Source organism: Pogoniulus pusillus, chromosome 5 (genome assembly GCF_015220805.1).
Source record: "Pogoniulus pusillus isolate bPogPus1 chromosome 5, bPogPus1.pri, whole genome shotgun sequence".
Lineage (NCBI taxonomy): Eukaryota > Metazoa > Chordata > Aves > Piciformes > Lybiidae > Pogoniulus > Pogoniulus pusillus.
This window is the reverse complement of record NC_087268.1, coordinates 38,357,437-38,385,425: the sequence shown is the minus strand read 5'-3', so window position 1 is coordinate 38,385,425 and position 27,989 is coordinate 38,357,437. Positions and strand designations below refer to the sequence as shown.

At 41.3% G+C, this 27,989-nt stretch overlaps 1 protein-coding gene across 1 annotated transcript in view; it reads right to left on the bottom strand.

Moving 5' to 3' along the window:
* NALCN (sodium leak channel, non-selective) overlaps positions 1–27,989 on the bottom strand; it is a 254,133-nt gene that overhangs the window by 88,208 nt on the left and 137,936 nt on the right. Inside the window, exons 13-15 of the mRNA XM_064143801.1 lie at positions 23,225–23,416; positions 13,931–14,068; positions 9,355–9,429 (exon numbers count right to left, since the gene is read on the bottom strand). Of these exons, the coding sequence (XP_063999871.1) occupies positions 9,355–9,429; positions 13,931–14,068; positions 23,225–23,416 (405 nt within the window). The remainder of the gene's footprint in view (positions 1–9,354; positions 9,430–13,930; positions 14,069–23,224; positions 23,417–27,989) is intronic.

Here is a 27,989-nt window from a genome sequence, read left to right as displayed (position 1 = left end):
TATCCTTATCCCAGAAACCTGAGCTTGTAGGGCAAAGGGCTCCAGAAGGCTTTCCTCTGATGTCAGCAGCCATCACCTTGAACACTGAGCACTATCACACTTCAGGAGCAGTAATTTCAGAGTAGACATTACATTTGAATGTAGAATAGCTGGATCACCAAAGTACAAGTTTCTAGTAGGACTTGTTCTCTTAGGAGCCCTCTGCCATTACAAACAAAACATGCAGGTGATCCACATTTCCTTACTGACAATGGATAAAATAACCTTATGGAATTAAGAGATGCCCAGTGGGAAAAAAAGTACCAAACATAAGAAAGGTCACTCTAGGTGCTGTTGGAGCTGTTAAGAATTTAAAGGTATTTCTTTAAAGAACACCATTCTTGAGGCATGCACAGACAGTTTCAAGCTCTGGGAATATATTCAGTGCTTATGTAAAACTGGGCTGATCTCAAAAGGGATCTGTTGTCATTCTGCAACCTGTAAAAATCAGGGCACTTTAAAAACTCTTGTATACTTGACAAGTTTATTGTGTGGGGGTGTTTGTGTGTACACCTGCGTTCACACATGCATATCTAACAAAGGCATTTGCAGGACTTGAAATGGAGGAAAGATTCTGATTCTGAAACAGTTTGCACATAGATATGTGTTTGAGTTGATTCAAAATCACCTAGGCTGCTGGTATTAGATAGCAAAAATAGAGATTATGTTCTTATGGGTTTATGGATGGAAAGCAGATGTAAAATACACATTTAGGATATGATAATCAGATGCCTAGAACAACAACAAAATGCATCTGCAAGTACAGTCAAGAGGTCTTCACATCCTTTACTCTTTCCAAACAACACAAAGACAACTGCAAAAGAAGAGCTCATCCTGACATTTTGATTGGTGCTTCTTTGCCCTGAATTTAATTGCTTGTACTACTGCCTAGGGGGTACCACATACTCCCAGAACTCACATGTTATTTTTAGTGCAGAATGGAATGTAGCACATCAGAAGCTTTTTAACTACCTCAAAGCACTGGCTGTATAACCAAAAAAAATCTGATTTAGAGCCTTTTTGTGTGTTTTACAATAGAAACATTAAGATTACTTCTTTTTTTTTTCTCTCTCTTTTTAAAAACCTATGAGATATGTTAAACATGACTGAAGTACACATTTCTTTTTGGAAGGATGCAGTAAATGCAAACAAAAAATAGCTTCTTCAATCTTTGCTAGGAGCTGAATTATACATTTTCTACAAACTCCTTGCATGAGTCTGTGCACCCCCATCCTAGTTTTTAATCTGATGTCTGAAATCCTCTGACCTATAACTAAAAAAGTAATGGCTATAGGCTTGAATGTTTAATAGCTGCACTTCTATGGAGTGTCTGTTCCATGCATAGAAGCATATTAAGAACTTAATGTAACACTGAATTTTGAATAACTTCTCCAGTAGAAATTGCACCTTGATACTGAATTGATTTCTCTCAAACTTAAGCAACTAAACAAGGCATCTAGCATAGTAAAACAGGCATCCTGCCTTCCAGCCATGGGAGATAATAAAATGGAAAGAAAGAGATATGCAGAAGACAATTTAGAATAACCTAAGGTATCACTCAATCTCTAAAGAAGCTCATTCCTCTCTCCTGTTCAGAGAACTGATAGAACTATATTGCTGAGGTCAGAAGTCAGAGCCAAGCCTTAAAGTTAGCTCCTGCAAGGCTTGAGTCAGTGAGTTTTAGCCAGATCAGAGCTTTAACATTAAAATGAATGTAGGCTGAAGATGAGCCAGCAGTGTGCCCAGGTGGCCAAGAGAGCCAATGGCATCCTGGCCTGCATCAGGAACAGTGTGGCCAGTAGGACAAGGGAGGTTATTCTTCCCCTGTACTCAGCACTGGTCAGGCCACACCTTGAGTCCTGTGTCCAGTTCTGGGCCCCTCAATTCAAGAGAGGTGTTGAGGTGCTGGAACGTGCCCAGAGAAGGGCAACAAAGCTGGTGAGGGACCTGGAACACAAGCCCTGTGAGGAGAGGCTGAGGGAGCTGGGGTTGTTTAGCTTGGAGAAGAGAAGGCTCAGGAGTGACCTCATTACTGTCTTCAACTACCTGAAGGGATATTGTAGCCAGGTGGGGGGTGGCCTCTTCTCCCAGGCAATCAGCAATAGGACAAGGGGACACAGTCTAAAGTACTGCCAGGGGAAGTCTAGGCTGGATGTTAGGAGGAAGTTGTTGGCAGAGAGAGTGATTGCCATTGGAATGGGCTGCCGAGGGAGGTGGTGGAGTCACCGTCCCTGGAGGTGTTCAAGAAAAGCCTGGATAAGGCACTTGGTGCCATGGTCTAGTTGACTGGATAGGGCTGGGTGATAGGCTGGACTGGATGATCTTGGAGGTCTCTTCCAGCCTGGTTGATTCTATGATTCTGTCTTACACTTCCATCTGGTGGACTGAAAACTTTGTTTTGAAGTATATTCATTTCAGCTGCCCATATAGGACCTTAAAATAACAGATTTGATTGCTGCACAATGTGCTTCTGAGTGGAGATGATGGTCATTATGCAGCTCATACTACAGTTCACCTTAGCTTTATATAACACCATTCTGTTGAATCTGATGTTGACGACTGACCTCACCTGCACATTTGCCACAGTATTTTGCAGTGCCAGACATAACTATTTTGCAGCTAGTGGGCTCCTTACAGAAAACTTGACAGCAGACATGTATGTGCACATGCACATATGTTTGTATAGTGCAGAAGAGGTCTGAGAGAATAGTATTATGCAAAGAACATAATGTTATTAATTTTCAAGGTTACATTAACAAGACAAAGAAACCACAGATATTATAAAGTGGAAAACAGAAAATAACAGCTATGGTGAATGACCTTTTTAACTTCTTCCTGTCCCTGCTTATGCTGAGCTTAGGGAGAGGCAGTGAAATCCCTAGACATGTGCATAAGAATGTGCATTTTTAGTAATACCTGAAGTGAAAAAAGTATCTGTTGAAACTTTTACCATCTCCTGCACATTACAACATTCAGTGAGTTTCCACAAGTAGCATTTTCCACTTAAAAAATTATACTTAAATGTCAAGTCATTTCTTGAAGACAGGCACATTCTGAAAGAAGAGAAAATGCAGTGTTAACTGCAAATGAAAAGTTACATTATGACACTCATGGAGAAAACCTAGTGATAATTTGCTATGATTCCTCCTGTGCAGTCTACAGCTTTAGTAAATGGACTGGGAAAGTTTGATCTCCTTGAACAAGAAAATACTTCTCTTCTCATCACTTAAAATAGAAACATATTCTAAGGTCTTCGAATTAGTGGAAGAAAAAGAAGAGAAAGAGGAATATGATGAAGGGTATCCCAGAACCACAGAGCTGAGATACAGTTTTACAGCGTGGAGAACTGCATTCTATATATCCCAGGAAAATTTGGTGTCCCTTGCTTCTAAGGTGCCTTTAATCTAAGCCTATGATATCCTATCTAGGATGTAGTAAATGGATAAGACCTGATATTGGACAGCAGTTTTAGAGAAGCTTTGTGAAGATCTGTTGATATTACAAGAGATCAGAAATTACTTCCAGCATTAGCAGTTTCGGTTCCTAAAATTACTAGCAGCTAATGCCTGCAGCTTGCTTTCTCTCAGCTCATATAAATCTTTTCATGAAGCCAGAGGATTCATGATCCAGTTGGTATGTATCACAAACTTAAAACATATAATGAAATCATAATGAAAGCATTAAATTTTCCTCTTCTGTTACCCATGTGACTATCCAGACCCAAAGGCATATATTTAATGTAAGCAGCATTCTGAAACAACAGGCTAAGGAATAAACATTACCTTGTTCAATACAAACTGGTTGGTTGTTTTGGGTAACGTTGGTAAAAGTGCCAGCTGCTTACAGCTTCACTCGTGCAGAAGTTCTTATTTCAGAATAATTCAGGCTTTTGCACCTGACAAGTCAGTTCACAGACGGTTTGGGATGCAGGTAGCTGTGCAACTGTGCTTTATTCTGAAACCCAAATTATTTATGGTTGGGTTTTCATAATAGGAAAAAAGGGAGCATGAGGACTCTTCCAAAACATTATTGTCTTTTTCCTAGCACAGCACTTTTTAAAATGGCTTGCTTTCCAAAGACTTATTTTCCTCCCAACAGGAAAGTACTTTGCTTTTAATAAGTCACACATGATGGAGTGGCAAGCAGCTCACAGGCTGGCTGCCATGTGAACATGTTCTATGAGAAACTAGAGTTGTGCATGGGGAAAAAAAGACATGTAAAATTCATGTGCTTTCAGTTTAACTGAAATGAAAATAATTAATAAGAGGTCTCTTACAGTGCAAAACTGCATATTCTCAATTCCCAAATCCACATTAAGGAGACGTTTCAGGCATCCCATTTCGATTACCCTCATACCAGACAAGCTAGATTTCCTTCTCCTACCAGAACCAGGTTTAGGTAGAACTTCTTGGCCTCACTGATGGACCTTGTGGGCTTCGGTTTGGCTGACAGTCTGATTTTGACTTACCTTCTCTCAATGGACAGTTCTACTGATTAAATCACTTTGCTAGGCCTTATTTCTATGAAGCTCTCAAAGGGGTTTAACTACAAAGATTTTTTGCCTGCGACAAAAGTCAAGGATCAATGCAAAAACATTTAGTCCTAGAAATTCACGGTAAAAAGTTAAATATAAGCAGGGCAGTTATCTCGGGTTGATTTCTTCATTTGTCTTGCACATAATAATATACAAAGACAGCACCAGGAGTGTCTAGTAGAAGCTGTAACAATTGTATGTATTTTCACTAGCTAGAACACCAAGGAGTTTGTTCAGTTTTAAATGAAGAGATGGTGTACATCTGAAGAAAAGAAGTGCATGAAACCCAAATTTCGTATCTTACTGTCCAGAAACAGTTAAAAAAGCATACAATAATTGAGAAGGCAAAAATAGACTGCTTCAGCAAATATCAAGAGGTTGGTAGCAAAACCTTGGCCTTTTCTTCCTTTCCATCTGATTTCAGTGGAATGGCAACAAAAGTACGCCAGATCTGAAAATGAGTTAAAATTTGCAGCCATCCCCAGCATGTTGAAATATGCTACGTGTGAGAGAGAGAGAAGGAAAAAAACATTTCAGGTTGCAGACCTAACTTTTGTGTTTAGTTCTGGAAAAGAACTGTCTGGCTTGTCTTGAGATGGGGTTGTTTAGTTGTGAGAAGAGAAGGCTGAGACAGGATCTTATTAAGGTCTATAAATATCTGAGGGGTGGGTGTCAAGATGAAGACTTTTATGACTTTGCTATGAAAGTCCTGTCAAGGTCACTAACATTTGATGAACTGCCTCTTTCTTTGTAAAGCTTCTAAGCATTTCAAAACCTGACTCTGAACCACTGACATGAAGCTGAGCTGTCCAGTCATTACCCATTGTCAAAACCAAGAATCTATCTCAAGGAACAAAACCAGTAAAGAAACTACAATTATTTCCAAGCTTCTTTGTTTATAAAAGTTTCTGATTTCAATGTGAAATAGTTAAAAGTGAGAGTAAGCAAAGAGAAAACAAACATGGTAAGCATGTTATTTTTAAAAGCACAGAGGTGATAAAACATCATTCTAAATGTCAGTCTATTTAAATATACATATATATATATATAGTCTATGCATATACATAAGGGGATAGAGTTTCAAGTTGTGCCAGGAGAGGTCTAGGTTGGATGTTAGGAGGAAGTTGTTGGCAGAGAGAGTGATTTGCCATTGGAATGGGCTGCCCAGGGAGGTGGTGGAGTTGCCATCCCTGAAGGCACTCAAGAAAAGCCTGGATGAGGCACTTAGTGCCATGGTCTAGTTGACTGGATAGGGCTGGGTGCTAGGTTGGACTGGATGATCTCAGAGGTCTATTCCAACCTGGTTGATTCTATGATTCTATGATATATACATCTGCAGTCTCCTGCATTTGCTTCTGAGATATGGATTCAGGGGAAATAATATATATATGTCATGGGGTGGAGCAGAAGTGGAGGGGAAGGAGCACAAGCATGTACATCCGACAAGTACCTTCACTGGTGACTGTGAGAATTGAATTAAATTAGACAAAATATGTCTCTACTGCGTACTCTTGCTTACTCCTCCAACAGTTACTGCTCCTAGGCAGTAAGGCATGTAAAGGAAAATACTTTTAATGAATTCCATTTATACTCCTGTTCTGAATGTGCACTATTAAACATAGACACCACATAAAGGACACAACAGAAATATGGTTTTTCTTAGGGGAATATTCCTTTAAAGCAGCAGAGCTACACTTATATGAGATTTCATAATTTAAAGTGAATGGACATTCCTGACTGACTCAAGGGGCCTAAGCATTAGAACAGACTTTGTTCAATTCCTCATCGTACTGGGAATTTATATACGAACTCAGAGATGTCACATCTTCAGCTTTGACTCTTTGGTAGTAAAATAGGGATATAAGAATCTTAATATCTAATACAGCCGTAAGAGAAACCCACCTAAGTTAGTAGGGTAAACTGGGCTTGTTATCCTAAGCATAAGGCAAATCAAGAACACTTTCTATTTTAATATTGTTAAAATTATATATATTGGAACAGTGGAATTCCAGGAAATAAGATTAGTGAAGTAAGATTATATGGCCAACAAAATCAGGCCACTGCTTATACTTGGAGGTGTTTGGGATGCTTGCTGCATCCCTTGTGGAAATACAACTCCATAAATTGGTGGTGCATGGTTTTAGCAACCTTATGCTACTTGCAAATTGCTTCTCAAGTCCCATTCAGATTATGGAACACTAGAGACATAAGAATGAGTGCACTGGGTAATTCAAAAGTTCATCTCACCAGTACTCTGTCTCTGACAAGGATCAGGTCTGATATGTAAGAACAGATCCAATACAGAGTAATTTTCATGATGCATATCCTTAACTAAATTTGCACTGGTAAATATAATCCCAAAACTTTACTAGCTTTTGAATACATTATTCTAGAATCTTCTTTATCGTCTCCTAGTCATTTAATTTATTTTTCTTTGATCTGTTAATATTTAAACCAAACCAATCTGACACCAAATGCTAACATATCCCTTTACATTTTGGAGTACATTGCAGACATTAACTATTTAGTCTTTTCTCTATCTGAAATACAAGTAGTATTATTTTTCCTACCAGGTTCAAGAAAAGTAATTATATCATAATTAAGAAGAGCATATCCCAAAAGGGATTATTATCTAGGTGTGATTTCTGGCCTGAATAGATTCTCCTTCCTTCTCTGAAAATTGTTCAATGTGTCATCATCTGAAAATGCCCTGGGCCTCAGGCTTTACAGCCATTAAAAGCATGGAAAAAAGGCAAACACAAGGATGGAAATACTTCTGAGAGAATTATAGATTCATTGTTTCCAACCAATCAATGCCTTTCACATTAAGAACTGAAATTATTTGCTTCCTTCCTTGAAACACAATCTGGCTTTTATAGATCTAAAAAAACCTCTCATTGGACAATACAGATCTATTTCTTTATAAGAAATGCTCTTGGTTAAAATGTAACAGTTCACAGTCCTCCTCCTTCTTACAGCACAGTTTCTTAAGTGGAGATTTTGAAATATCATTGAATTAAAAACTCTTCCTGGTTTACCTTCAGAGATAAGACAATCAATATTCCAGTATAATAATGCACAGTCACTATCAGCACTAAGACTGTGATACCATCGCAGTTTCCCTACAGGAAACCTTTCTGTTCTAGTTAATTCATCAGTTCTAAAATTGTTTCAGTAATTCCATATGATTCAGCTCAAAGAAACAAACCTCTTAGTTACTTTCACCTTAGACATTTTAAAACATTAATATTTGTTTTACTAGAATACCAGAAGGGAATACATTCTATACCACTGAGTAACAGCCTTTGAAGAAAGGCTACTGTTAAAATCAACATTTCAACACATAATTACAAATGAACCAGTGTCAGCCACCTTGGATATCTTTATATGTCTAATGCACATACCATTACCAAATGGTCTGCCCAATGGTAAAGTTCTGCTGCCATCTGGTTAAATACCCACTGGGGTCATGTAAACAGGCTCTCAATGTCATCATGATGCCAGGCTGCATGGTAGCTAGAAGGTCTGGTAACTTATGCAGCAGGCTGACTCTGGTCCAGCATCACACTCACGTAGTTACACTGTTGCCAGTCTCAAAGCCATGAATTTGAGGGACTATATTCCATTTATGTCTTATACTTGAGTGTGCTCTATCGTGGAGACAGGATTCCTAACAGGTTAACAAGATTTCAAGCTGGCGCAGTGGCAAGCATTGCAAGTGGTGGCCTCTCACCATTGCTCTTTGGTCACCGGTTTCAATCTGGGCTGCTAAGAGAGAAAGCTATGCTGCTGCCATTCCATAACAAACACACAGACTTTTAAAGTGGTTTATGAACCAGGATGTTCAGTTTCACAGAAAAGCCACAGGACTTCTATCTGAAGCTCTTCACTTCACAGTTGATTTCACTGCCACAAACATTATGAAGACTTTCCTGTGAGACTATCAGTGTGACATGAAAATCATTTGATAATCAAAAAGATGAACTATGTGATTCCATTCCTTTTTTTTTTTAATTATAGGACTATCTAAAATAAATTTTACTGAATACTTCAAACAATTTATAAACTTATTTTACAATCTCTTAATATCTACCTCAGCTGGGCCTGTTTAGCCTGGAGAAGAGGAGGCTCAGGGGGGATCTTATTACTGTCTACAACTACCTGAAAGGGCATTGTAGCCAGGTGGGGGGTGGCCTCTTCTCCCAGGTAACCAGCAATAGAACAAGGGGGGACAGTTTCAAGTTGTGCCAGGGTAGGTATAGGCTGGATGTTAGGAAGAAGTTCTTCCCAGAGAGAGTGATTGGCATTGGAATGAGCTGCCCAGGGAGGTGGTGGAGTCACCGTCCCTGGGGGTCTTCAAGAAAAGCCTGGATGAGGCACTTAGTGCCATGGTCTAGTTGATTGGATAGGGCAGGGTGCTAGGTTGGACTGGATGAGCTTGGAGGTCTCTTCCAACCTGGCTGATTCTATGATTCTATGATTCTACGATCACATTGTGTGATAGTCAACTAGCTAACAAAATATTCCTGTTCTCCTCAGGTGTTCAAGAAGAGACTGGATGAGGCACTTAGTGCCATGATCTAGTTGATTGGACAGGGCTGGGTGCTAGGTTGGACTGGATGATCTTGGAAGTCTCTTCCAACCTGGTTGATTCTATGATTCTTTGATTCTATGATCTATGGTTTTGTTTATTTTTACAAAGGCAGTCTCATCTTTTACCACAGAAACACCAGTAATGCTTTTGTGAAATACTTCCAAGCACAATAAAAATATGTACTTACTTGTTTAAGTTTCTTCAGATCTTCGTCGAGTTCCAAGTTGTCCAAAATAACAGCAACAAATAGGCTGAGTAGAATCTACAAAATTATTACAAATTATTTGTTAAAACTTGTCCTGTTTCTCTTAAGAAGCACTATGAAATGATATGGGAAAATGAGGGCCCTAATGATGTAGATAAAATTCTTGCCTTTGACACCGATTAAACTAATATCATCTACTATTATTATATGTCCTCCAGCCATTTTGCAAGTAGTGGTTTTGTTTTTAGTTTATCATGTAACTATGACATGAATTCTAAAATTTTGGATTCTAGATTTTATGACCAATGCACATGGTTAACAATGCACCCATTAAAATATATTCTAATGTATTTTAAAACGGTGGATGAGAAGCTTAACGTGAGCCAGAAGTGTGCACTTGCAGCCCATAGGGCCAACCAAGATCCTGGGCTGCATCACAAATGTGGCCAGCAGGGCAAGGGAGGTGATTCTCCCCCTCTACTCTGCTCTGGTGAGACCCCACCTGGAGTACTGCATCCAGTTCTAGAGCCCCCATTACAAGAAGGATGTGGAGATGCTGGAGTGTGTCCAGAGAAGGGTCATGGGGATGATCAGAGGGCTGCAGCAGCTCTGCTGTAAGGACAGACTGAAAGAGTTTGGACTGTTCAGTCTGGAGAAGAGGAGGCTGTGAGGTGACCTTACTGTGTCCTTTCAGCTGGGGAGGGACTTTTTTGGCTGTCAGGGAGTGACAGGACTAGGGGGAATGGAGCAAAGCTGGAGGTGGGGAGGTTCAGACTGGCTGTGAGGCGAAAGTTGTTGAGCATGATAGTGGTGAGAGCCTGGAATGGGTTGTCCAGAGAGGTGGTTGAGGCCCCATGGCTGGAGGTGTTTAAGACCAGGCTGGATGAGGCTCTGACTGGTCTGATCTAGGGTAGGGCGTCTCTGTCCATTGCAGGGGAGTTGGAACTAGATGATCTTTGTGGTCCCTTCCAACCCTGACTGATTCTGTGATTCTCGATTCTACATGAAAAGAAAATGATTCAGAATCTTAAAATGCCTTGCAAAGCTCAGGTGTTTTTCAATTAACATGTGAATTTTTAGCACAGAGGCCAACTAACACTCATTTGCTTTACAGACTTGCTCAGAGTGCCTGTGTGCAAAGCAGCTAACTCCTCTTTGAAGGAAAAGTAAGCTGCCTCATTAATTTCAGACGTCGGCAGTCACTGCACAGGAGATTTCTGCACTTTCATCTACTATACACTAAATATTCTGCAAGTATGTATCCAGGAGGAAGAATCTCAGGGGGTGAAAGTGCTTATCAGATTCTTGTATTTTCCTTGTATAGATATACTGATTGGAGGCCAAAGAAGCTCTTGCTCTTCTTACAGCTGCTTCCACGTACTGTGCTTAAACAGTACCTCATGCAGTTTTCAATGATCCGACTACTACAAACACTGCAAGTTAAGACAGCCTTCAGAACTTGGATAGAATACATAATCCCTGGCACAAATGACTTTTGATTCCTAATTGCTGACCATCAGTATTGCTATCTGTGGGAATGCAAAGTGAAGAAGGATGTGGGGATGGAGCGAAGAAGGATAATAACAGGCAGATGCTGACCTTAGTTCCCACCAGCTGCTGGCTACCTTATCTCAGAAGAGACAGATAATGGACACCTCGTTAATGAGGAAAACAAGGCATGTTTTATGCTGATGGAGTGGGTTGTCCTTGACTAATTATGCTAATGAGTAGGCATGTGCCTTGTGTCCTGAGGGTATTTATTGAGAGCCGAATGATCAATAAACATCTCTGGCATAATTCACATTGAATCGTTTGGAGTCCATGTGGCATCGCCTTTGATCACACTGATCTGCGTGGGCCTTGACCACGTTTCCCACAGCAAGCTAAACAGGGTGTTGCAACACCTGAGCTAAAACAGGTGTTTGGTAACAGCTACCATTATGTCAGGGTTTTATAATGTGGTGCTTTTCTTCTTAAATACTTTATACAGTCTATGATACTCCTGTACCTGCGGCTCAGAGCACACTGCTGAAGTATAGTAGTCACTAAATATATCAGCCCTTACAGTCTTGCTGCTTTTTGCACAGATATGTATAAAGGCATCAACATTTTCATTCTGTTTTCTTTTTTTTTCTTTTTTTTTTTTCCAACAAAAATCAAGGATGATACAGCACAAAAGTTAAATGTGGACTTGTTTGTTTAAGTTACTCTACTATTACCTCAACTAGTAACGGACCATACTTCCAACACAGGTTTTGTTTTTAAACTTTGACTTATCTTTGCCTTCTCATGTGAAACATAATTAATTTCACAGTATCACAGTATCATCAGGGTTGGAAGAGACCTCACAGATCATCAAGTCCAACCCTTTACCACAGAGCTCAAGGCCAGACCATGGCACCAAGTGCCACGTCCAATCCTGCCTTGAAGTGCCCCAGGGACAGCGATTCCACCACCTCCCCGGGCAGCCCATTCCAGTGTCCAATGACTCTCTCAGTGAAGAACTTTCTCCTCACCTCCAGCCTAAATTTCCCCTGGTGCAGCCTGAGGCTGTGTCCTCTCGTTCTGGTGCTGGCCACCTGAGAGAAGAGAGCAGCCTCCTCCTGGCCACAACCACCCCTCAGGTAGTTGTAGACAGCAATAAGGTCACCCCTGAGCCTCCTCTTCTCCAGGCTAAATTTCTTTCCAAGGTTCTACAGTATGTTGTGCTAAATGCCCACAATTATCACTTCTCAATTCTAATCCTTCCCCCTCTTCTAGATGGTGAAAGTAATTTCTTCATTTGACTTCCCTCAGGTTATTTTACTGATGGATGTTTATTCTTAGAACTCTTCTCTTTGGTTTTAGTAGCAACCCAACTGTTTTCATGCTCCTTTCCCAGTTCCATGTAATTTTCTTTCTTTAAGTTTCTTTTGCCTCCAGACAACTCTGCCCTACATAGCTTCTCACTTCCAGGGTCTGAAGAAGATCTTAGAACTGAAACTAACAACTTCATAAGGTCAGGTAATCCTGCAAAGTTGTCTTTGCAGTTTCTTCATCCATGTAAAATTTGCATAGGTGAATGAGAAGAAATGTGTACATTTAGGAAGTAAAGCAAGGACCTTGTACTTAAATGTAAATTCTCTGTAAAAGGACTGAGGATGGTGTGCTGCTCCTAGCAAAATAAATGCTTAAACAAATGTGAAAGTCCCAAGTGATTCTTTCAAAACATGAAAAATAAACCAGAGAACTAAAATTGCTCTTATAGCTAAGTTACTTCTCAATTAAGGTGTGAACTTTTAGTACAGAGGCCACCTGACACTAGTTTACTTTATGGACTTGCTTAGTGCTTATCTAAGAGATGAAAATGGATTCCAGTTCAGACAAAGTACTTGGCAAAGAGCCAGAAAAATAGCAGTAAGATTCTTTAACCAGTAACTGCTTTCAAAAATTCCCTTCCTTTTGCATTCTATCACCTCCACCAAAGGAGTTCCAAAGATCACTTCAACATGAAAAGCTTATTTCCAAACCCCAAAGAGTCCTCTAAACCTTGTGAGCAAATCACATGTTTTATATGTCATCTGGTTCATATAGCTTTTTGGCTTATGCTTTAATTTAATCAGGCAGCTCTAAGAGTATGAAATGTGCACTGCAGCCATTTATAAAGTGGTCAAAATTTCAATCTATATGAAGGAAACATTGGATTATTCAGACTGTAGAACTGAAACAGGACATACTGTGAAGTACAAATAGATGGGAGCTGAGAGAGACTGTTAGTAGCTAATTAGACAGCTGAGTAAAGAAAGAAAACGAAATTAAGAAAGTGAAAAGTGTATCAAAAAGTGCAGTGAATGTAAAATGCAAAATGAACAAAAGTAGGAGTGAATTAAGGGTGTACAAAATGGTTATTTCCTTGATTGGGGCAATTTTTCCATATTAGTATTCAAAATACAGTACCAGGCCTTACTGACACAGGCTATCCCAAAAGCTTCTTTTCTTACCATTTCCTCTACAAAAAGAGGGAATCATCCTTCTTGTTATGTACACAGAAAAAAAATTATTTGAAGCCATAATCCTCATTTCCATACACATGCAGGTACTGCTGTATTAGTTCTCATCCTTTTATTTTTTTACACACTAGATTGTATATTTTCCATGCATCGATTTTTGCATCAAGCAACAGGAAAGCAGTGATTTTTAATTCAGAGCTTATATCCTGAGGCTTTACACTTCTCACTTTAATTACTGCTACAAAGGAAATGCAATGGAGGCTGAGAAGATAATTTCCACATGATAAATAAAAGCACTTGCTTAACTCTGTAATCATTAGAACTGTGAAGGTGTAAGACAGTTAACAATTACATTGTTAGTCTAAGAGTGTGACTTAGATCTTATGAACACCTCACACCTGAACAATGGCCACCACCTTATGCTACACAGCTGAAGGGTAAATTGTACCACATCAAAGCACTCATGCTAAAGCATTCCATGCCGAAAAGCAGCATGAAGCAGAGAAAAAATAAGCAATATAAGAGCTATGAGAACATAAAACCCAGCACATTTGCAAGCAAAGACTTACCAGAGTAGCAAAAAGATGATACAGTATAAAATAAATAGCAACTACTGGTGCCCACATGTGTCCCACAGCATTAAGCGTCTGATCCATGACATCCACCCATCCTTCCTGTGTGAGAATCTGAAACATTGACATGAATGCCTACAAGAAAAAGAATTACAAACATACTAACAATGCATGAATTACATTAGCATGTTTTTATTGACACATTCCTCAAATTGATTTAGGAGAGCAGAACATGTGTTTTGGTTTGTGATTTAAAGTGCCGTGGTCTAGTTGACTGGCTAGGGCTGGGTGCTGGGTTGGACTGGATGGTCTTGGAGGTCTCTTCCAACCTGGTTGATTCTATGTATTCCAGTTTTCAAAGTTAGGTAATATGCTGTTCCAGAGAAAACATAAATCTGTTAGCCCATATGAGGAACTTTTTTGTTTCCTACAAGGCTGACAAAATAGGAGAAATATCTTGAGTAGAAGAGATCATTGTTTTGGATGTTATATCATCTCAAGACTTTTTAAATGGTGCTTATGCTTTTGTGCTATCTCCCTATAAACACACCTCCAATAGTTATAATTGTGACCCTACATTTATGGCATCTTAATAGAAGAAGCATTCTAGACACCTTACAGGTAAGAGTAACTGATACAAGGCAAGGTTCCAGTACTTTTACTTGTTTCTTCCTCTTATACATTTTGTAAATACAATTCTTTGTGGAACTGTAACAATTTAAAATCCCTATAGACCAATAATCCATGTTAAAAGTAGAGGGAATAATGGAAATATTTCAGCCAGCTGTCTCTGGTGATAGGAATACAAGAATTCAGATAAACCTGGAATTCAGGATTCTTGTCACATCCAAGAGAAAACAGCATCTGAAGAGTCCTTTGCAACTTACCCTAAGCCCAAATGCATGCTGGAAAACCTCTGAACATGTAGATATATAAACTTATGCACTCCCAGAACAATAAAATAGGTTCTAATTACTTTTTAAGCTGCTGGCAACTCTAACATGGGGACATTTCAAGTTTCTATTACTAACGTTAACTGTAGGCAAGTAATTGGTTTGGACTCCTTAACCAAGTTTGCAGGGTTTTTAAAACAAAACAAGTATTTTCTCCCAATGCAATTAGGACTCTTAAGATCATGTCCATGCCCTTTCCAGGCTGTGATTCCTACCCTGCAGTGCAGGCCAGTTTACTCTAAATCTGACTGTCCATGTGCATGCATATAGCACTCGGTCCTGCATCTCCTCTTGTACCTATGTGATGTTCCTGTGGTCATAAGACATTATTAGGTGACAAGAAGGTGGTTCTAACTATCTGAACTAGTAAGAAAGATGTGGCATAGCTTGCCACATGCTGTTTCTGTATTATGAAATCAGGGTCCATATGCTTAAAATCCGAAAAGAGGGCCTGCAAGTGCAAAGCTTGCTGGAATGATGTAGCAGGGCTAGGCAAGGCAGGGACAATCTAATTCAGTGCATTTTGTTATGCAAGGCACTGCCTAAAAGGCACTGTCATTTTTGGAGTGCCCAGCTGAAGAGAACTATTTCTTTGCCCATGCCCAGGGATTGCCCTGGAGAGTGTTTGTTGGAAGCAGGAAGACAGTTAACTAAGCAGAATCAGTATCAGGAAGCCAGTGTCTGAGGTCAGTGTCTGACCCTCTTTCATTGACCAATGCTAAAGATCCTAGGACTGAGTTTTTTCTCCTGTGTCCATTACAACTGGTACGCATTTTGAAGTACACACAATGGACCATGTTGCCTCTAGAACACGTTCAGAGGAAGAACTGTGCATTTTCACACTATTAGGGGGCTCCCAAATATTAAGCTCCTAAGTGCTTTGTAAAAAATTGCCTGCTAGCTCTTAAAAAAAAAAAACAGATCAGAACCCAGCTCAGTTGCTGCTATCTTCTGTGGCACTCTGAAGCAGACAGAGGCATAAACTATTAGGATAAACCCAAGGAGTTTGAAAGCTATTTTTACAGTTGCTTTTCAGCATTTCACACTAATCAAATTTTCAGAGATAATTAAGCTTACAAGTTCAAATCTCTCACAGGAAGGTAAGCTAATATGTACATGGAATAGATCAAGGCATCCAAGTAAGCAATGGCACACACTGGGAGATGAAGTTAAATTGAAGACTTTCATTTCTACATCAGCCACATCTTGACCAAATGTCACATCCCAGCCTTTCCTTTGAAAACACACAGATCACATGGAGAACAAAGGCTCTCGTTAACTAGAAACAGCAGAGACAACTGCTCACAACGACTTTCTGTAAATTCCTTATGTCAGCTAAAATCTTTGCTATGTCATGTGTTAGGAGAGCTGGAATAGGAGGGCTGGGATTTGCAGTGCCCTCCGCTTTATGTTCCTGCCAGTAGCTTTAGCCTTAACTGGCACAATTCTGACCTGCAGCCACATCCTGTCTTCAAATTAGCATCCCTTCACAATCACACACAAAGACTCATTACACTGCATCACATTACAAACTTACATTAATGATTCTTTTCCTTACCAAAAATAGTGATGAGGTCCTTCAAAAAATCCCAACCTCAACAAGTGTTAGTTAGCTCTGCAAAATACCTCCACTTGCAAAACATGTAGAGAAAAAATATTCAGGATCTTTACATAGGAGAGGCATTCTACATCCAGAGGAGCATGCATGAAACAAGCAGGAAATTCAGCTGCCTCTATAGGTGCTGGTGATGCTCGAGGGTGAAAAAGGCAATCACCACATTGCTGCTCAGCATCACTTCTCAGCTCTCCTCCAAGAGGGAAGGTGAAGTTAAACCACGCATTTGCTGTTTCCCTACCCTTGGAGCATCTATGAAGCTACTGGTGTGACACTCCTTGCTGAAACACAAGGTGGGCACTACATTAGGTAATACACCCTACTGACTGCTTTTCAGGGTAATACACCCTACTGGTTGCTTTTCAAAGCACATTTTCCACTCTACTACAGATACTTGAGGGACTGGATAACTGAATGAGTGCAGCATCCTTTCTTCTGAATCATGCTACATTACCATTGCTTTAAACAACAAAATGATTAAATCTTTGAGGCATAAAGATATGCCCAATATGATGCTGTGGACCTCCCATTAATACAAGCACTAAATTAATTTAGAAAATACATTCTTCTAACATTGTCAAAATCTAATCTTTCTCTGAAAACAGTTGTCCTTAAGGCATATAGCTATAAAATATGGCCTTTCACTATCATTTAAACATATCATTAGTGTGGCCAGTAGGAAGAGGGAGGTTATTCTTCCCCCATACTCAACACTGGTCAGGCCACACCTTGAGTACTGTGTCCAGTTCTGGGCTACTCAATTCAAGAGAGATGTTGAGATACTGGAAAGTGTCCAGAGAAGGGCAACAAAGCTGGTGAAAGGTCTGAAACACAAAGCCTATAAAGAGAGGCTGAGGGAGCTGGGGTTGTTTAGCCTGCAGAAGAGGAGGCTCAGGGGGGACCTCATTGCTGTCTACAACTACCTGAAGGGAGGTTATAGCCAGGTGGGGGTTGGTCTCTTCTCCCAGGCAACCAGCAATAGAACAAGGGAACACAGTCTCAAGCTGTGCCAGAGGAAGTATAGGCTGGATGTTAGGAGGAAGTCCTTTACAGAGAGAGTGATTGCCATTGGAATGGGCTGCCCAGGGAGGTGGTGGAGTTACCATCCCTGGAGGTGTTCATAAAAGCCTGGATGAGGCACTTAGCACTATGGTCTAGTTGACTGGATAGGGCTGGGTGCTAGGTTGGCCTGAATGATCTTGGAGGTCTCTTCCAATCTGGTCGATTCTATGATTTTATTGTAGCATTAAAGTCCAGTGTGTGACAACTCATTAGTATTAAGGAAACAAGGCAGTACACAATGAATCTGTGCTTTGCAACTCCTGCATTGCAGGAAGTTATTTTTAGCTAAAAGGTTTGCTTCCCACTGTTTATTTTAAAATTAATTTGAAATGCAACTAGCTGGCAGAATCAACATCTGTGAAGATGAGACTTAGAGATATATGCAAATTGTGATTTTCTGAATTAATTTGTATTATAGAAAAGACTGTCAATTTCTTTGAGTATTTATACCCTATTACTTAATTAGCTCTTTGGATGATGGGAGTCAAAATACCTTTTTATTTATAGTGGAGGATTGGCAAAGCTTCAGTGGTATATATGAGCCAAAGTACCAGTTCTGATATCTCGTCCAACAGGAGTGGTGTCACACAGATTACTCCTTACAGTTATGATGTACTTGACTTGTAATTGCTGCTTGTCCATAAAGTATTATGGGACATATTCCAATGGCCTTATTCATGGAAGCAGTCCCATAATCAGTGGGATTACTTCTGCAAACTAAGCTAAAAGGATTTAGGCCAGCACTAAAATGCTTGCAATCTCCTCTACCTGTGTAAACTTAACCTTCTTTTAATATGGAGTGCTCAATAGCACCCTGAGAGAAGAGCTGTCCTATGAAAACGTGGCAGTGGCACTGAGACTCTAACTCCACCAGAGAATTAAGGCATCCTTGTCCACCTTTTTTAGTGAATGATGCTTTGGTCAAATTAACACTTCACAACTTGCACTTTCTCCAAGATTGAGGTCAGGAGTGAAGTCCTGGTTTTGCTAAAGACTGGGGGATTTTTGCTGCTGGGACCAGTTGGGCCTGGCTTTCACCTTGGTGTTGACTCCTTCAAAACAAAAGCCGCGTTCTGGCTCTGTAACCCGAGACACTGAACAGTCAGCACATGGCCACAAACCTCAAGAGAAACCAAGGCATGGATCTCAGAGGCAGTAACAGCCTGTTCTGTTTCTCATATAGAGAATTCCCAAATTTCTTAGTGGCCATCTTACATTTGTGCCTTTGACCAAATCTCTCTGCTCCAGTTTTTCCTGCAGGGGTCCCAGCTGACCCTCGTCCTTCTCGTGGCTCAAATACGCGCAGCCCAAGCAGACATGCAAAACCAGAGATGGCAGGTCAACTAAAAGCCTGGTAACAAACATCTGTACTTTTATTTTTAAAGAGAGAAATCTAGTCCATCTGGGAAATTGCAATGGCCAACAGAAGGGTGAAATTTGTATCCATGGCAACACCGAGCTTGTGCCTATTGACTGTTGTCAGGAAACCATGTGAAAACATGCAATTTAGAAGCATTAGCAAAAGGAGGAGGTCTGCTTGTTCCAAAACCCATACTGTGCCTTCTTATAAAGCACTTACAGTTTGAAAATGGTTTTGGTTCTGTGTGTTCCAGTGTAGAAAGCACTTTAATACACAGATTCAAAATTCAGCCTCTAGTGTCACTATTTTTGTTAGAATCCTCTCTGCTTTTGTAACTGAAAAAGTCCACAGCAACAGTTCTGGCCGTTATAGCTTTGCTTTTCTTTAGAGCTAAGCTCCTAAAAAGTTATCTTAGCAAATCCTGCTATTGCAAACCTCCTATCCTCTCCTACATCCTATAGTAATGCAAGTGTGCCTTCAGCCATGTTTCAAAGTAATACATTCCAGATGAACCCAAAATCACATGTCTTACAACTGTCTTATCATAAACTGGTCTTTATTCAAAGCAGACAACATGAGTGAAAATCCTCCAGCCTCTGCTAGAAAGAGACTCCTCTGAAAGAAGACCTTCACATGCACTATCTGTCACAATTTTGGGATACAAGACTTTTACTGACTATCAACCTAATAGTGATGTTACCCTAAAAACTGCACAAAGGAATCATGTACTGTAAATTATGCTTCTGAAATGTTCATAATAAGGTGAATATGTATAAAAATAATAACTATGAAATTACAGACTCTTGCTTCTGGCTATCATATAGGAAGTATTAAAAACATTTCACATCAGTATTGCCAGAACACTCCTTTATTATTGGTAACAGATCTTCTGTTTCTCCAGGACTCAAGTAAGGAAATAGGAAAAAAATGTTTGGATATTTTCTGTTTATAAAAAACAGTATAATCTGCTGGATGAAATATTTCCTCACACTTTAAACCTATACTCAGTATATACCTGGATTTGTTACAATTTAGTATGACTGAACCTCCTATGCTCCAGATTGCACCTGATGCCCCTTGTCCTATCACTGGAGAAGAGCCTGGCTCTGTCCACCTGACACTTGCCCTTCACATATTTATACATAAAGCTCCTTTTTTTTCTCTTTTCTTTTATTTTCTTTTATTTTCCCTTTTCCCTTTTCCCTTTTCCCTTTTCCCTTTTCCCTTTTCCCTTTTCCCTTTTCCCTTTTCCCTTTTCCCTTTTCCCTTTTCCCTTTTCCCTTTTCCCTTTTCCCTTTTCCCTTTCCTTTCCTTTCCTTTCCTTTCCTTTCCTTTCCTTTCCTTTCCTTTCCTTTCCTTTCCTTTCCTTTCCTTTCCTTTCCTTTCCTTTCCTTTCCTTTCCTTTCCTTTCCTTTCCTTTCCTTTCCTTTCCTCTCCTCTCCTCTCCTCTCCTCTCCTCTCCTCTCCTCTCCTCTCCTCTCCTCTCCTCTCCTCTCCTCTCCTCTCCTCTCCTCTCCTCTCCTCTCCTCTCCTCTCCTCTCCTCTCCTCTCCTCTCCTCTCCTCTCCTCTCCTCTCCTCTCCTCTCCTCTCCTCTCCTCTCCTCTCCTCTCCTCTCCTCTCCTCTCCTCTCCTCTCCTCTCTTCTCTTTTATTTTCCCTTTTCTCTTTTCTTTTCTTTTCTTTTCTTTTCTTTTCTTTTCTTTTCTTTTCTTTTCTTTTCTTTTCTTTTCTTTTCTTTTCTTTTCTTTTCTTTTCTTTTCTTTTCTTTTCTTTTCTTTTCTTTTCTTTTCTTTTCTTTTCTTTTCCTTTCCCTTTCCCTTTCCCTTTCCCTTTCCCTTTCCCTTTCCCTTTCCCTTTCCCTTTCCCTTTCCCTTTCCCTTTCCCTTTCCCTTTCCCTTTCCCTTTCCCTTTCCCTTTCCCTTTCCCTTTCCTTTCCTTTCCTTTCCTTTCCCTTCTTTTCCTTTCCCTTCCTTTCCTTTCCTTTCCTTTCTCCTTTCCTTTCTCCTCTCCTCTCCTCTCCTCTCCTCTCCTCTCCTCTCCTCTCCTCTCCTCTCCTCTCCTCTCCTCTCCTCTCCTCTCCTCTCCTCTCCTCTCCTCTCCTCTCCTCTCCTCTCCTCTCCTCTCCTCTCCTCTCCTCTCCTCTCCTCTCCTCTCCTCTCCTCTCCTCTCCTCTCCTCTCCTCTCCTCTCCTCTCCTCTCCTCTCCTCTCCTCTCCTCTCCTCTCCTCTCCTCTCCTCTCCTCTCCTCTCCTCTCCTCTCCTCTCCTCTCCTCTCCTCTCCCCTCCCCTCCCCTCCCCTCCCCTCCCCTCCCCTCCCCTCCCCTCCCCTCCCCTCCCCTCCCCTCCCCTCCCCTCCCCTCCCCTCCCCTCCCCTCCCCTCTCCTTTTTCTTGCTTCACAATTAAAGAGAAACAATTCTACTAATGCTACTGGTATCTTTTCAAAGCACATTTTCCAAAACAGAAATGGTGCTCCACTATTGCCTGTGGGTAGGTATTTTTTGTCTTACATTTGATGGCTAGTTTCCCATACATCAAGTCCAGGTTGCTAATTACAGATTGTTCCCTAGCCACTTTGTTTGCTAAATGCATGACCCTTGAGGCTGCCCTATTCATTGTTATTTAATTGTTCCAACCAATGCACTTTCACTAAAACAGATGCATTGGATAACCGAGCTGGAATGGCTGAAACAAATAAATTGTCAGAGGAACCAATCCATGTACACTCAGTTTAATCCATTATTACAGAAATGACAGTATTTTCATTCAGAACAGTGTGTTTCAATAAATACATTAGCTCCAATTTCCACTGATTTTCAATGTTGTGTTCTGAATTAACACAATGCCCATAAATATCCATTATTTATACCCAAAAGGCAAAGCCTCATTTTCTCAATGCAGACAGGTTTTAGAGCCCTGCGTAAAACAAACATTCCTCTATAAATCAAGACCAAGCCCTTTAATAATAGGAAGATATAAATGCTGTGTAGACATACTTGATATAAATTTTGTGACTAATATTCATGATTGCACACATGAATCCTCTTTCTGTAACAAAGTACTGTTAAGCGACATGCTTCGATGTGTCATCATCTAAAAGCATCAGAAAGAGACTATCTAATCTAAAAAAGCACGAATTTCATAGAATCATAGAATCAACCAGGTTGGAAGAGACCTCCAAGATCATCCAGTCCAACCTAGCACCCAGCCCTGTCCAATCAACTAGACCATGGCACTAAGTGCCTCATTCAGTCTTTTCTTGAACACCTCCAGGGACAGTGACCCCACCACCTCCCTGGGCAGCCCATTCCAATGCCAATCACTCTCTCTGGCAACAACTTCCTCCTAACATCCAGACTAGACTTCCCCCAGCACAACTTGAGACTGTGTCCCCTTGTTCTGTTGCTGATTGTCTGGGAGAAGAGACCAACCACTGAAGGACTATTGAAAGACTGTTAAAACCAGAAAATACAATTCTTTTATCAAAACATATGGAGATAAACTGCTTCATGGCTCTCAGAAGGAAAGGAGGACCATTACTGTAATCACCAATAGGATAGAATCATGTATCACAGTATCACAGTATCACCAAGGTTGGAAGAGACCTCACAGATCATCAAGTCCAACCCTTTACCACAGAGCTCAAGGCTAGACCATGGCACCAAGTGCCACGTCCAATCTTGCCTTGAACAGCTCCAGGGACGGCGACTCCACCACCTCCCCGGGCAGCCCATTCCAGTGTCCAATGACTCTCTCAGTGAAGAACTTTCTCCTCACCTCCAGCCTAAATCTCCCCTGGCACAGCCTGAGGCTGTGTCCTCTTGTTCTGGTGCTGGCCACCTGAGAGAAGAGAGCAACCTCCTCCTGGCCACAACCACCCCTCAGGTAGTTGTAGACAGCAATAAGGTCACCCCTGAGCCTCCTCTTCTCCAGGCTAACCAATCCCAGCTCCCTCAGCCTCTCCTCGTAGGGCTTGTGCTTGAGGCCTCTCACCATGTAGAATCATTTAACTGGAAAAGACCTTTAAGATCATTGAGTCCAACCAGTAACGTAACACTGCTAAGTCACAGAATCAAAGAATCATAGAACCAACCAGGTTGGAAGAGACCTCCAACATCATCCAGTCCAACCGAGCACCCAGCCCTTTCCAACCAGGCTCTTCTTGAACACCTCTGGGGATGGTGACTCCACCACCTCCCTGGGCAGCCCATTCCATCATCATTGGTAGGAAAACATTAACAATAAGAAAGTAATAAAAATCAAGTAATAAAAATCGACAAGTAATCAATGCTTTTTATACTTGCCCTTGGAAAGGTTGTAAATCTATCCAGTTCTTCCACAAAGCAAAACATCTGTAAACTGATTGCTGACATCACAATTAAAAGGCTGGCAGTAAATACCACCAAACTCCCAAGTTTTTTTCCTGGTCCAAATATCTTATATACAAAATCCTCCAAAGCAGGAGAAATCTTTATAAGCCGAACAACTCTAAGAACCTGCAAAGAAAGAGAAAATACAACTGCATTAATTATTTAATTATCACATTAATCAACAACTTCTCAGAGGATCAGATATGGGAAGACAAAAAAAGGACTTGCAGCCTTGTAGCTCAGTAAACATGATTGCCACCACTTGTAACAGATCATAAATTGCATGTTAGGTTAAGAAGGCTCTGGAATCTGTCAGGTTTTGTCTGTACTTACCTTGGCCTGCCAGGAATTTTTTTTAGCTAGCAACAGCAGTTACCCAGTCACCAGGCAGCTATTAACCTATTTTGTCTTCTGCTTTGCTTTTTATGATTTTGATGTAGTGCTTATTGCTATTTATCTCCTTTCTTTCCCTACCTATAGTAGGAAAAACCTGTAATTTTGCATAGAACAAGCTGTCTATGACCCTTTCATAAATGGAGCATCTGAGGCAAACAGGCATGGAATGACAGAAGACGTCTTGAGAGTAGCAGGCACAGGATATAATCAACTCACTAATGGGTCATCACAGAAACACTGTGGCATAAAGCTGTTTAGGGGATTGCAAAGGGAACAGAGACAAAGAGAACACATGCTACAGATAGTAAATCTGAATGGAGTGTGGAACTACAGACCAGGGGAGGTTTGTAGTGTGCTACAAAACATAAGAATGCCTTCAGGCAGTGGTCAAAATACATCAGTCTTGATGCAGCAACTGAAAAAATACTGCAGTGCTAGGTAAATTGCTTGAGTTTAACCACCATCACTGTTAAAAATCCACACTTATTCCAAATGGACAGGGTCCTGAACAGTCTGAATAAAGGCTTGTTTTGAGCATCAGGCTTTGAAAGGCCACTTCCAACCTAGATTTTTCTATGGTTCTATGTTGTTATATGTTACATATTCACATAAAGAGCTGACAACTCTTCTCCCACAAACCATCTTTTCATTTCAGTGATCTGAGACAAAATTGCTTGTGCAGTCTACTGTATAACCTAGGAAGTTTGGTAACAAACATATTTTGCTTTCTCATACTATATGCAACAAGAGAAGTTTTGGGTGGCAAATTATAGGTTAACACAGCAGCTTTCCTCCAACACAGAAGTGAAGGAAAGTAACACACAAAAAACCCCCTCCCTGTTGAGACAAAAAGAGTTTAACATAAACGAGATAACATAATGCAATTATTGTAGCCTATCTGCAGAAAAAGCAAAGCAAAATACCAAATGCAGCAGCAAGCAGAAGCCAGAGAGCTAACTCCCCAACCCCTCCCATCCAGTGCCATCCCCAGCAAGAGAAGCACAACACCCCAAACCCAGAACCTGAAAGCAGCAATTTTGACAGGAAGCCAGTTATGTTACAATCTGTACTTCAAGCCCCATAGTAATTTCACAGTATCACAGCATCACCAAGGTTGGAAGAGACCTCACAGATCATCAAGTCCAACCCTTTACCACAGAGCTCAAGGCTAGACCATGGCACCAAGTGCCACGTCCAATCCTGCCTTGAACAGCCCCAGGGACGGCGACTCCACCACCTCCCCGGGCAGCCCATTCCAGTGTCCAATGACTCTCTCAGTGAAGAACTTTCTCCTCACCTACAGCCTAAATCTCCCCTGGCGCAGCCTGAGGCTGTGTCCTCTTGTTCTGGTGCTGGCCACATGAGAGAAGAGAGCAACCTCCTCCTGGCCACAACCACCCCTCAGGTAGTTGTAGACAGCAATAAGGTCACCCCTGAGCCTCCTCTTCTCCAGGCTAACCAATCCCAGCTCCCTCAGCCTCTCCTCGTAGGGCTGTGCTCAAGGCCTCTCCCCAGCCTCGTTGCCCTTCTCTGGACACGCTCAAGCATCTCAGTGTCGCTCCAGACACACTTTCATTTTGAAGCTGGCATGACATAAGCATGGTATGAACAGCAGCAGATTCAACACAACCCATGACAATGGCATTTCTCAGTGTCAGAGGAAAGAGCAATGTGTGTCATTAACATATTTGGCATATTTGACAACTCTCAGCATTAGCAATAGCAGAAGAACTGTGATTGTATGTGGAATTTCTGACCCATTTACTGCTGACTCTACCCTGGAAAAGCTCCTGACAACTCTGATCCTCCAAATTCTGCTACTCAGGGCGGCACATACAGTGATACAACATCAGTATGAACAAGAGACAGGGGCAGCCACAAGAGTCGGAGACAACAAGCAGCAGCATATGAAGCAAATGAGATTATACAGTTCTTACAAAGAGTAAGACTGCCCAACCCAAAGTATTGGACATATTTCCACAATAATCATATTGCAAGTGAAAGGTAGGAATTACAGTGCAATTATAGGTCGACCTCATGTAAAGCCAAATACAATTGTGTTGGAGAACACGTTGGGTGGAGCGCTATGGGAAGATGACTCTTTGTTCACCAATATGGTTAGATGGTCAAATCCCCTTTATTTCCGTGATACAGTGACTTATATGCACTTCAAGCAATAGGCAGGCTCCACCAAGATTGGTTACAGTCAGAGGGTCCAGAGTTACTTGTAAGGCATCAATAGGTCAGCATACCATAACAATCTGAGCGTCAGCCTCTGGGGCTGGCTAAACTCTGCCCACCTGCAGCTGCACTCCACCCCCTGCAGCTGCATGTGGGAGGAAGCTACCCTGTGCCTGCTATCTAAACTCCCAAGATGGATTCAAGGACATTCCCAGCACGGGTTGCTCATTGTTTATCAATTCTTGTGTGCTCTGCTAACAAGAATTTCTCCAACACAATTGCTGTGCTGCTTTTAGAGAGAAAATAAGTTTGGCAGAAGTTGTTCACAGGAAGAGCTCACTGTAGCTTGCAGCCTGCTAATCAAGGTACACCTTTGCATTCTGCATGAAACTCATCTCCCTACCTGTCAGCTATGCAGAATATGTTAGTCATCTAGGCTTTACTGCAAAAGGGGAGAGTGAGAAAAAGCCAACTAAAGAAAATAGCAATGCAAACATGTTATACCCCATGTACAGGACTGATGAGCCTTCAATATCTCAGTAACTAAAAAGGGTCCTAGACACAGAGGTTACACTAGACAACTTAACTTTCACACTCTTAGACAAGGTGAGCTAAAGTCCTTAGTTTCACATTTGTTCATGGTCATAGAATCATAGAATCAACCAGGTTGGAAGAGACCTCCAAGATCATCCAGTCCAACCTAGCACCCAGCCTAACCAATCAACTAGACCATGGCACTAAGTGCCTCAGCCAGGCTTTTCTTGAAGACCCCCAGGGACGGTGCCTCCACCACCTCCCTGGGCAGCCCATTCCAATGGGAAATCACTCTCTCTGTGAAGAACTTCGTCCTAATATCCAGCCTATACCTACCCTGGCACAACTTGAGACTGTCCCCCCTTGTTCTATTGCTGGTTGCCTGGGAGAAGAGGCCACCCCCCACCTGGCTACAATGCCCTTTCAGGTAGTTGTAGACAGTACATGTAGTCATGTTCCATATAATCTGAGTACACCAAACTGGTTACCAAAGCAGTGACAGACAGGGAGGTTAAGTGAGATTTGCAAGTATTATGAGCATGTAAACATAGTGCCTTCTCACAAGACCTGCTTGCAGTGTAAATGTTAGCTTTGTTCCCATCAATACTAGTTTCAACACTGCCACCAGAGAAGCGGAGATTACATGACAGTTGGTATTCTAAGTCATGTTAGATAAACTGTATTATCTGCCTTACTTGTTTCTCCCTTCCTTTGGGGAACTCTAATTGACCTTTAAGCAACACATTATCTTACTGACACTATTAAAAACAAAATTATTTTCCTTAGGTGACAAATTGATTCTAGCAAAAGTACACTGTGGTGAACGTTTATGCATTCCGTATAATTGGATTGCAAATTCTATTAAACTTAAAAGGTGTAGAAGGTGCACCACTTGGATTAAAGATATGCTAAAAACCAGACTGAAATGGAAAATACAACAGAGGAACCACACTTTGTTACAAAGAACTGCTGAGCCTTCTGAAAAGGATGATAATTATTCAGAAAATGACTCAGCAGTATTTTCCCCAAGAACAAATACAGTAGCATCTCTTCAGTGCAGTACGGGTCTGTTTAAATCATAGAATCATAGAATCAACCAGGTTGGAAGAGACCTCCAAGATCATCCAGTCCAACCTATCCCCCAGCCCTAGCCAGTCAACTAGACCATGGCACTAAGTGCCTCAGCCAGGCTTTTCTTGAACACCTCCAGGGACGGTGACTCCACCACCTCCCTGGGCAGCCCATTCCAATGCCAATCACTCTCTCTGGCAAGAACTTTCTCCTAACATCCAGTCTAGACTTCCCTGGCACAACTTGAGACTGTGTCCCCTTGTTCTATCGCTGGTTGCCTGGCAGAAGAGATCAGCCCCCACCAGGCTACAACCTCCCCTCAGGTAGTTGTAGACAGCAATGAGGTCACCCCCGAGCCTCCTCTTCTCCAGGCTAAACACCCCCAGCTCCCTCAGCCTCTCCTCATAGGGTTTGTGTTCCAGGCCTCTCACCAGCTTTGTTGCCCTTCTCTGGACATGTTCCAGCACCTCAACATCTCTCTTGAATTGAGGGGCCCAGAACTGGACACAGGACTCAA